The 11,962-nt window shown below is 41.6% G+C and overlaps 1 protein-coding gene across 1 annotated transcript; it reads left to right on the forward strand.

Annotated features, from left to right (window-relative positions):
- Positions 1-2,123: 2,123 nt before the first annotated feature.
- LOC311015203 (vitellogenin-1-like) lies at positions 2,124-11,706 on the forward strand (the record flags this gene model as incomplete). The annotated part of the gene is made up of 34 exons (XM_084012329.1): positions 2,124-2,179; positions 3,280-3,300; positions 3,538-3,692; positions 3,784-4,035; positions 4,120-4,281; positions 4,372-4,520; positions 4,607-4,757; positions 4,842-4,999; positions 5,073-5,238; positions 5,316-5,441; positions 5,529-5,747; positions 5,837-6,054; positions 6,143-6,240; positions 6,328-6,452; positions 6,545-6,646; positions 6,759-6,878; positions 6,981-7,167; positions 7,418-7,511; positions 7,599-7,784; positions 7,915-8,056; positions 8,149-8,347; positions 8,450-8,868; positions 8,963-9,007; positions 9,135-9,209; positions 9,309-9,515; positions 9,602-9,744; positions 9,830-9,965; positions 10,057-10,177; positions 10,276-10,456; positions 10,539-10,633; positions 10,801-10,895; positions 11,020-11,185; positions 11,325-11,486; positions 11,594-11,706. Exons 1-34 carry the CDS (start codon positions 2,140-2,142, stop codon positions 11,704-11,706), a joined length of 5,028 nt encoding a protein of 1,675 aa, XP_083868455.1. The 5' UTR covers positions 2,124-2,139.
- Between the last annotated feature and the right edge of the window lie 256 nt (positions 11,707-11,962).

Raw genomic sequence — 11,962 nt, forward strand, 5'->3', positions numbered from 1 at the left:
ATCATGGATGACCCTTCCCAACCCAGACATAAACTCTTTATAGTGCTCCCTTCGAGGTTGAGCTCTGTCATGACCAAAACCTCACACCACAAAAACAGTTTCTTCCCATCTGCAACTGGCCTAAATGATTCTGATAACAGCCAACACCAATCATCATTTTCTTTTGTACTATAAATGACCACTTCTAACACCCTCTTTGATAGACTCTGGGTGTGGAAGATGGTAGACTTGCAACACAAACCAACAGCAAACTCAGATATTTGGTGAACTTCACGTCCACGTCTCTCAAGATGGGCGTGGTATTATAAGACGGGATGGGTGCTCATTTCAGTATCACTTCAGTTATCTCTGCAACACAATGCATAAACGTCTTTGATGTCACATCACACTGTCATATTTTCACAACTGAACTTAGTCATTTTTATTGTGTTTACATTTTGAACTCAAATTCAAGCCAGATCTTACGCATTAGACTTTTACGTGAGGGACAGAACCAGGGGCTGCGGTTGAATAGTCAAGAAATTAGGTCCTAACTCCTATTCCTAACGCCTTTTCCTTGACCTCGGGGTGAAACGTCATGGGGTCAAGCAAAGTTGGAAGGAGAACTCATCAGGAGTTAGGAAAACATAAATCTGACTAAGCTACGTCATTATAATGCGCCCGCTGATGCTTGACAGCTGATGATCGGCACCGGCAATTGCAGTGGAGAATCAATTGCGGTGGAGAATCTACAATAATGGACTACAAAAAGCACATCGTCCACTTCTCCTCATGTTGGTTTGGTTTTATAAACAGCTTGTTCACTGACCGACTTCACTTCCAGCAGCACCTCCTTCCTGTTTGACCGTTTCGTTTTTGTCAAACATTTGTAACCTAATTGAAATAAATTAATACAAATACCATCCATCCATTGTCTACCGCTTATCCTGTATCCAGCTGTCATTGGGCGAAGGCAGGGTACACCCTGGTCAGGTCACCAGTCTATCACAGGACCAACATGTAGAGACAAACAACCATTCACACTCACATTCACACCTACGGGCAATTTAGAGTCATCAATGAACCTATCCCCATCCTGCATGTCTTTGTCCTGTGGGAGGAAGCCGGAGAACCCGGAGAGAACCCACGCTTACACGGGGAGAACATGCAAACTCCACACAGAAGGAACCTGGGGCCGATCCGGGAATCGAACCCACTACACCACCATGCAGCGAATACAAATACCATTAAAGTATTATCACTGTCCACACGCATTTATCAACACAATTCCGATAACTATAAGTTTGCATGAAAGTAATTGATATGCAAATAGGCATATCGTCTGTTTTCATGAGCAACCGAGGTGTGCGGCACTTTAAATGTTGCTCTCGGAAGGAATTGTAGGTCGTTGTGAGTCTGAGACCCCTGTTTTAGAGAATGAACAACGTGAACAGTCACAACGCTGTCAAGCACACAACACACAGACCTGCTGCAATGTCATGACATCAGTGGTCACCCTGACCATAACAAATAAAGTGAGCAAACAGCCAGTCATTGTGCCCTCTTGTGCAAACTTTGAGACGATGAAGAGACAGCACACATATTCATGAGATTAATAAATAACACTGTTATGAATATGGAAAGACAAAAATGATGAAAGCCAACACTTATAGGAGATTAAACGGAGTATGGAGCATGACAGAAATTACTGACTAAATTCCCTCTTCATTTATATGCTTATAAATATATTGTTATTCATTTTTACCTTTAATAAAACAATGTAGGGCCCTATAACCCTGGTGGTCAAAGCCTTGGGTTAAAGTAAACCATGTTTTTTTTATATTTTTATTCATTCATATACAGTATATTTGCAAAAAAGGTCATATAAAAAAAACAGATAATTTGTGAGCCAAAGCAAACATTTTGAAACATGCCACTTAACTCTAAGCGGCATATCTGAGGAGAACAAGGTCAGGTGAAACTAACTTGTCATCCACGGATATTCACCTTCCAAGAAAAAAAAAAAGTAAAAAAAAACTATCTATCTATCTGATACCAGGGTTGATATCATACCTTCATGACATCCTAGTTGGACTTTGTCAGCAAAAAATCCCCTTAAAAGGCTGCCTGTGATTGCAGACATTCACAGCCTCATCAGCCATGAGGGTGGTTGTTCTTGCCCTGACTCTGGCCTTCGCGGGTAAGTAGGATCTCGGATTTTGCAACAAATTATTGGAATTTCAAGGGTTTTCCGTGTAACATTTCTGATCAGTTTTCATTTAAATATGACGATGCATTTTTAATTTCAGCCAAATTTATTAAAATAAATATATTATACTTATAATATATTTTATATTTTGATGCTTTTATGTTAAAATGCACGCGAATTGGTTGATGTTCCCAGGCTTTCAAAAAAATGAGTATAACCTAGAAGACTGCAGTAATCAAATGTCAAGTGACAAAAACAGAGAGGATAATCTATCATTGCTATTACAATAATACATAAACAAATATCAGTATCAGTATCAGAGTAACTATAACTGTATACTGTACATTGAATTACGCTGATGAGACAAATACAGCGTGTCTGGGTGTATAAAAATAGATTAATTTGTATTAAAGCCATTTATTTATTTAATTTGAAGGTATTTCTGATAGAACGCAATTGTAATAGAGCCCAACCAATATATCGGCGGGTCGATATTATCGGCCGATATTAGGCATTTTCCAAACTATCGGTATCGGCATTTATAATGGACGATAAATGAATATTTTAAAAATAAAATAAAAACGGACGAAACACCCTTATAGAACTTGTCTCCAGTCTTGTTCGAAGTTATATTTATGAAGCTTACCAAGTCTTTTAATACTGGTAACTTTGTGTTTGGTTGTTGTTGTTGTTGTGTTTTTGTTCAATAGACTTTAAGTTTTATATCTTAAGTTTGTATTTTTATACATTTTATTTATCAGAACTTTAATATATTTTGATGTTCCTCTGTTCCGTTGTGACAATAAAATAAACAAGTTTATTTTTAAACTGCATTATCATATTATTTTAGTGAAGACTCATAAATAACTACAAATAACTAATGTTAGGGAAATCTGTTAATGTTTTGTTACGCGTTTCTGAAAAAAATATCGGCCAATAAAGCGGAATATTGGATTTTTAAATCAACAAACATTTGCATCGGTATCGGCCTTCAAAATCCTTTATCGGTCAGGCTCTAAATTGTAATGCATTTTGTTTAATAGTTTTAGAATTTACTTGATGGATTGTTAATTTTTTTACTGTCATTTCAGCTTGTCAACCTCATAACTTTGGTAAGTTCAGTACTTTATTATAATCTTACAAGACAGCTTCCATTTTTCAAAAAAACATTGAGTATTTGGGATGCACAATGCATTGAAACATTTGAGACAGCCATAGTTACATGAAGGTGTTAACTTCTAAAGTTAAAATACATACTACATAGTTTATGGTTAATATGATGTAATTTATAACTCAAATAGATTTCCAGGATAAGGTAAAACACTTACTGAGTGAAATTGTTCTCACAGCTCCTGATTTTGCTGCCGGTAAGACTTATGTATACAAGTATGAGGCACTGCTCCTCGGCGGCCTCCCAGAGGAAGGTTTGGCAAGAGCTGGAATCAAAGTCAACAGCAAAGTTCTCATCAGTGCAATCCCAGCCAATAACCTGTACATGCTGAAGGTAAATATCAAAACCAGGAGAAAGCAACAATCATTTCACTTTCAAAATGCATACTGCCCAGTAATAGTAATAAATCTTCAATTTACACTAGCTTGAGGAACCGGAGCTCTTTGAGTACAGCGGCATCTGGCCTAAGGATCCTTTAATCCCAGCAACCAAGCTGACTTCAGCCCTGGCACCTCAGCTCTTGATTCCCATCAAGTTTGAGTATGCCAACGGTGTTGTTGGGAAAATGTACGCCCCTGAGGGAGTTTCAACCATGGTGCTGAATTTGTACAGAGGTATCCTGAATGTCCTGCAGCTCAATATCAAGAAGACACAGAATGTCTACGAGATGCAGGAGGTCTGTTAAAGATCCTTTGGTACCTTCTAAATACATTATAGCACGATGAATTTCCCCAGTAAACCTATGTTTTTCGCTCATTAGGCCGGAGCTCAGGGTGTGTGCAAGACCCTCTACGCCATCAGTGAAGACCAAAAGGCTGAACGCATCCTTTTGACAAAGACCAGGGATCTGAACCACTGTCAGGAGAAGATCATCAAGGACATCGGGTTGGCCTACACTGAAAAATGTGCCAAATGCCAGCAGGTTGGTTCAAACTCATTTTGTGTCATGCGTACATCCACGACAAGCAGAGAAAGTTGCATGACTAAGTAACTATGCGGTTTGTCTTCACAGGATTCAAAGAACCTGAGAGGAGCTACAGCATACAACTATGTACTGAAGCAAGCTGCTCAGGGCATCCTGATCCTGGAGGCCACTGTGAATGAGCTGATCCAGTTCTCACCTTTCACTGAGATGAATGGAGCCGCTCAGATGGAGACCAAGTATGTAAGCATTCGAAGAATGAAATAATGGCAGTGTTTGGATTTAATGGAGTGGCAAATTAACCTTTTTGCACATTACTTTCAAGGCAATCCTTCGTCTTCCTTGAGGTTCAGAGGCAACCCATTGAACTCATCAATGCTCAGTATCTTCATCGTGGCTCTCTTCAGTACGAGTTTTCCACTGAACTTCTTCAGTCACCCATTCAGCTACTGAAGATCACCAACATGCACGCCCAGGTATCGTCTTCGACTGCTTTGAATGATCAGTGAAGTCAGTCGATACGATATTCAACTATTTCCTCTTCTGTTCTGTGTTCTTAGATTGTGGAGGTTCTGAATATTCTGGTTGCCGACAATCTGGAGAAGGTCCATGAGGATGCTCCTTTGAAGTTTTTGGAACTCATTCAACTCCTCCGTGTAGCCCGCTTTGAAGATCTGGAAAGGCTTTGGAGCCAATACCGAACCCAACCTGCCTACAGGTGAGTTTCTCTCTCAACAATTTTTAGGATTTAAGAAAATACATGGAGAGAGTTTCACTCACTACATTTTCAGACAGTGGATCTTGGATGCCATCCCTGCCATTGGAACTGCTGCTGCTCTGAAATTCATCAAGGAGAAATTCCAAGCTGATGAACTGACCACTGCTGAAGCTGCTCAGGCTTTGATTGCATCTGTTCACATGGTGACAGCAAACGCTGAGGCCCTCAAGCTGTTTGAGGTGGGTATACCACAAAGTTACTTTGTCCGTAATAAAAATGCGGGTGTAAAACATTTCTGATTGTAGTGCTCTTATAGGCCCTGGCTTACGATAACAAGATAGTGGAAAACCCATTTCTGCGTGAGATCGTCCTCCTTGGCTTTGGCACCATGATTGCAAAACACTGTGCTGAAAAGGCTGTCTGCCCCGCTGAACTTCTAAAGGTGATATAACCTTGTTCTTTTCATATTACTTCACAATCTTCTGCACATTTCTGGATAGGAAAAGGATTGTTTATGTTCTCCCAACAGCCCATCCAGGCTCTCCTCGCAGACGCTGTCGCTAAGGGTGAGACCAAGGACATCATCTTGCTCGTGAAGGTTTTGGGTAACACTGGCCATCCTACTAGCCTTAAGCCGATCTCAAAGATCCTGCCCATTCATGGCACTGCAGCTGCATCTCTGCCCATGAGAGTCCATGCTGATGCCGTCATGGCATTGAGGAACATTGCAAAGAAGGAGCCCAGAATGGTGAATTCTTAACACCAAAACATATTTCGAAATGTTTTAAATTCTTGCATATACACTTCATACAGAGTTTACTTTCTCTTGTAAATTAGGTCCAGGATTTGGCTCTTCAAATCTACATGGACAAGGCTCTTCACCCAGAGCTTCGTATGCTTGCGTGCATCGTGCTGTTTGAGACGAGGCCTCCAATGGGTTTGGTGACAACTCTTGCCAATATTGTGAAGACGGAACAGAACCTGCAGGTGGCAAGCTTCACCTACTCTCACATGAAGTCCCTGACCAGGAGCACCGCCGCTATCCATGCCTCAGTGTAACAGCAACTCTGATCAGATTCATCATCAGGTCCATCTTCGTGAACTGATGTCTGCTTACTAAGCCAGGTTCCATTTTCATTGCAGTGCAGCAGCTTGCAACGTCGCCATCAAAATCTTGAGCCCAAGGCTCGACAGACTGAGCTTGCGTTTAAGCAAAGCCATCCACATGGACATGTACAGCAGTAAGGCCAGCATTCTGTCTGGTTTGCATGACCAAGTTTATTCTTTTCTATCACCTCAACTAATAACATTTCATCCAACTCTTTCAGATCCCTTGATGCTTGGTGCTGCTGCCAGCGCTTTCTACATCAATGATGCTGCCACCATTCTGCCTAGATCTATTGTGGCTAAGACCAGTGCCTATTTTGCTGGTGCTGCTGCTGATGTTCTGGAGGTAAACAGATAGGACAACAGCTGCCCTCTAAGGTATATGTTCAGTATTTTAATTTGAAAATGACCTTTTTTAACATCTTGCATTTTTCCTAGGTTGGTGTAAGAACTGAGGGACTCCAGGAGGTTTTACTGAAAAACCCTGCACTCACTGATAATGTTGACAGGATCACCAAGATGAAGCGTGTCATAAAGGCTGTAAGTATGAAACATTGGGAAGTTGAAAATACCAAGATTAAATAGCATACAAAGGCACATGATAACATGCAACAGGAGAGTAAGTTGGACTGTGCGTTTCCTTTCTCCACAGCTCTCGCAGTGGAAGGCGCTGCCCTCCAGCTCACCTCTGGCCTCCATCTATGTCAAATTCTTTGGACAAGAAATTGCCTTTGCCAACCTTGACAAAGTGTTGATTGACCGGGCCATTGCAGTATGATTCAAATGATTATGTCTCCTTCAAGATTTCAAGAAAGATTGTTCAGCACACTATTTTTTGCAAGTGCCAATAGTTTTAATAAATTCTTCCCTACAGCTCGCCACTGGACCCTCTGTTCAGGCAATGGGTAGGAACGCCATCAAGGCTCTGCTGTCTGGTGCTTCCTTCAACTTTGCTAAGCCTTTGCTGCTCACTGAAGTAAGGCGTATCATGCCAACTGCTGCTGGTCTTCCATTGGAGCTCAGTCTGATCACTGCTGCTGTGACTGCTGCAGCTGTTAAGGGTGAGCAGAAGCGTCCACAGGTCCTACCTATCGAAAGTTGAGTTACTCTTGAGGTACTTGAAAACAGCTATTTGTAATTCTTGATATGGCAAGTATTGACTGTCACGTTGCTTTTCCAAAGGGTACGTTTTTTGTTTGGCTTCAATTAAAAAGCATTGAAGCACTGATGGGACATGGCACATAATATTATCTAATAGTGGAGCCAAAAGTATTATGCCAAGTGGTGACATTTGTTAATTTGTTTTCTTAGTCAAGGCTGTCACAACACCAGCTCTACCAGAAAACTTCCATCTTGCTCACATTCTTAAGACAGACATAGAGTTTGAGACTGAGATAAGACCAAGGTAGGTACAACATCTGACAGGAAAATAAAAAAAATTGAAAATATATCATATCATGAAATGAAATATCCAAATATCTTCTCCATCTAGCGCTGCTGTGAACACATTTGCTGTGATGGGGGTCAACACCGACTTACTCCAAGCTGCCGTGGTATCAAGAGCTAAACTCAACTCCATTATGCCTGCCAAACTCGCTGCACGACTCAACATTAATGAGGGCTACTTTAAGTTCGAAGCTCTACCCGTTTCCGTGCCTGAAAACATTGCAGCTGTGCGGTAAGCCCGACATTTTTTAACATACTGTGTGCTCTTAAAATTATTAAAATCTTCTCGTCTCTTTTAAGCTGTATAAATCTTCAGAGTCTATGTGGAGTCTATGTTATGATGATTATATATCTTTTAACAGAGTTGAGACTGTTGCCATAGCAAGAAATATTGAGGATCTTCCTGCTGCAAGAATCATTCCCATCTTCCCTGACAAAGCCTTGCAGGCCATCTCAAGGGAGGCTCTCACGTCTAGGATTGTTCCATCTGCATCTGCTAGTACTGTGAGCTTTAAACACTGTCTTTTGTGATTTATGATTGATTATGAACAATAATATCTACATTTACCATATAATTAATGTCTTTCTTTTTATAGTCACAATCCTCAGAGGTCTTTAACCAGGACATGGCAGCTCGCAAATTATTTCAGCATGAGAAGAAGTACTGTTTTAAAGCTGCTGCCATTGGAATGAAGGGCTGTGTGAAGATTGCCACTGAAAACGCTGCTGCTATCCAGGACATTGCCCTGTACAAACTGATTGGAAGGCACTCTCTTGCTGTCTCTGTCATACATAGTAAGTATTGTGAGAACCCAATTCTTTTGTGGATTTTGTGGAAGCAGTGTGCACAAACCAATTATTAATGGTATAATCTAATCATAATAATGATACTTTCAGTTGAAGGCGAAGCCATTGAGAGACTGGAGATTGAGGTTCAAATCGGAGCAAAGGCTGCAGAGAAGCTCATTAAACAGATAAACCTGAGTGAAGAAGTTGTAGGAGGACCGGCCTTGATGAAGCTCAGGAAAATTCTGGTTCAAGGCCAGAAGAATGTCACCTCATCTTCCTCCTCCTCTAGCTCCAGCAGCTCCTCTTTTGGCTCCTCTTCCAGCTCCTCTTCTAGCTCCTCTTCCAGATCCTCTTCCAGCTCCTCATCTCGTGCCATTTCTCTAGCAACCCGTAAACTTCGCAGCAGCAGACGCAGCAGCAGCAGCAGCTCCTCCAGATCTGTGGGCAGGTCCAGCTCCGCATCAAGCCTTGCATCGCTTTTCAGCGCTAGCTCAAGTTCCTCTAGCTCCAGTGCTCTTCTCTCAAAGGTAAATACCTCATGATCATTTGCATAGAAAGAAACATGAATGTGTCCACACATCATAGTAAGCGTGGAATCTGACCAGTATTTCTTCTGAACAGCGAGTGATTTCTCACCAAAAGTTCCAGAAGAACCACAAGAAGCAGGTACTTATAATATATAAGTAGAAAATACCAGTAACATATAATGACAACATATTGTATAGTTTGCACACATTAATTTGGGTTGCGGCTTTTTCGTGGGCCCTTCAACTTCCCTACATTATTGTTGCAGGCTCTCAACTCTCAAGCAGCCGCAGTTTCCAGAAGCAGAAGCAGCGCCGCAAGCTTTGAGGCCATCTACAAACAGGTGAATCTTGGTCATCGTAAATAATAGAAAATCCTTCTTCAAATCTTTTCACTGATGGGTTTGTTGGTGTACTCACATGATTTATACCTGGATTGACAGAACAAATTCCTTGGCAATGAAGTTCCTCCAACCTTCGCCATCATCTTCCGTGCTGTCAGAGCTGACAAAAAGGTGTTGGGATACCAACTGGCGGTCTACCTGGACAGACCTACTGCCAGACTCCAGATCATTCTGGCTGCCCTGGCTGCCGATGATAACTGGAAGTTATGTGCTGATGGAGTTCTGCTTAGCAAGCACAAAGTCACAGTAAGACACTTTCTTGCTTATGTCATAGATATAAGTTATTAATATGAAGTGGCCACCTTATTGTCCCATTTGCTGTCTCTCAAAAGGCTAAAATTGCGTGGGGAGCAGAATGCAAGCAGTTTGACACCATGATCACTGCTGAGACTGGTCTACTTGGTCCAAGCCCTGCAGCTCGCCTCAGAGTGGCCTGGAACAACCTGCCTACTGCCCTTGAACATGCTGCAAAGAAGTATGAAACTTCATCGTTAGCCTACTCACATGCAATAGAGACTAAGTGAACATGTCTGATGTTCGGAAAAATATATATTTTACAGGGTTTTAGACTTCGTTCCTGCCTACATAAAGGCTCGCTGGATTCAAGGAAAGGAGGAACACAGCATGAATCAGCTCTCATTTACAGTGGTTGCCACATCTGACAGGATCATTGACCTCATTTGGAAAACACCATCAGTATGAACGATTAAGTAGTTCTCCCAAAATATGAAATCATGTTTGTTTTGAATTTTTTTTCTTGATAAATGTGAATCATTCTGTTCAACAGCGTATCTATAAGCTGGCGTTGCATCTTCCCATCCCTCTGCCACTTGAAGAAATCAAAGGTCTCACCCCCTTCGATAGCCTTACCGACAAAGCCCACTACTGGCTTGCCAAGGCTGGCGCAGGTAATGGAAGACATTATTGTTTAATATGAAAGGCACTGACATGCATCTTTGGCTCTATGACAAGGATTTAAACTATTTTTTTATAAAAATCTTCACAGCTGAATGTAGCTTCCTCAAAGACACACTGACCACGTTCAACAACAGGAGATACAAGAACGAGATGCCGCAGTCTTGCTACCAAGTTCTGGCACAAGATTGCACCAATGAACTGAAATTCATGGTTCTGCTGAAGAAGGATCTTCTAGAAAAGAACCACATCAATGTGAAAATCGCTGACATGTGAGTGTCCGTTAAAAACAAGAAAGAAACTCTCATCCACAACCTGACAAAAACAAAAATTTACGTTTTCATTTCCACACAGTGACATTGATCTGTACTCAAAGAACGCTGGTGTTGCAGTGAAGGTCAATGGAATGGAAATACTGTTGGCCAACCTGCCGTACCGGCATCCCACAGGTTTCTATACGCATCCCTCCCTCAAAATCTTGAGCTGGTCTACAAACATGTGATTTAATATTGCAATAATATAAAACATAAAGTCCCAATAATGTAAAAAAAAAAAAAAAGAAGGAAAAGAAACCGGCTGAGATAAAATACTTTGAAACTGTTTTTTTTTTTTACAGCTAAAATCGAGATCAGGCCAAAGGCTGAAGGCATCTCTGTGTACGCTCCCAGCAATGGTCTTTATGAAGTGTATTTCGACGCAAAGTCATGGACGGTAATTGCAAGACTATAGACGATTTAAGTAATTGTTTTTTAGATTAAGACATTCGAGAGCTTTTACACCTTTGATATACTATATTTGATAGCCTAACAATGTTGCATATGATCTTGCAATGCAGATTAAAGTTGTGGACTGGATGAGAGGACAGACCTGTGGCCTCTGTGGAAAGGCTGATGGGGAAATCAAACAGGAGTACCGCACACCCAACGGACGCCTGACCAAGAACGCAGTCAGCTACGCTCATTCCTGGGTTCTGCCAGCCGACAGCTGCAGGGACACCACTGGTGAGACACAAAGTTAATGTAGAATCACTTTTGCAGCAACATCCTTTCGCATCATATTGTCATATAACTGCATTTGGTTAAAGCAGGTCTCTTGTGCTGTTAGATGTCAGAAACTCACGTATTAACATCTTTCTATCAGAGTGCCGTATGAAGCTGGAATCTGTGCAGCTGGAAAGGCAGGTCAACATCCATGGCCAGGACTCCAGATGCTACTCTGTGGAGCCCGTGCTGCAATGTCTGCCCGGCTGTGTGCCTGTGAAGACCGCCACCGTCACCATCGGATTCCACTGCCTGCCCGCCGGTGAGTCTAGCAAAGAGGCGACAAATGTTTTGAGTGACAGAAAACACCAAAAATGTGGAGAGAAACGACACAGTTCCTAATTGCTTTGCTACCTTTCACTTGTGCAGAGTCTGCCCTAAACCGCCCCGAGAGTCTAAGCAGCATTCAAGAAAACAGCGTGGACCTGAGGGAAAAAGCAGAAGCACACCTGGCCTGCAGCTGCACTGCTCAGTGTGCTTAAAAAACAAACCTGTCGGTTACTCACATTATGTGCATATTTCAAATGGAATTTTAAATAAACTGAATTTCAAGTCTGAATAAGTTCATCAATCGGTTCAAGTATCATCCAACACAACCGAGTTCTTTGGCCTACTGATACACTATTCATTAATCGGTCAGTGTGGTGGCTGTAGTTCACTGGATATAAACGGAACAGGGTGGATATTAGTGATGCAGGTGATCAGATCACATTATTATTATGTCGAGCCATTGCTTTT

The sequence above is a fragment of the Eutrigla gurnardus genome, assembly GCF_963514095.1.
Source record: "Eutrigla gurnardus genome assembly, chromosome: 6".
Lineage (NCBI taxonomy): Eukaryota > Metazoa > Chordata > Actinopteri > Perciformes > Triglidae > Eutrigla > Eutrigla gurnardus.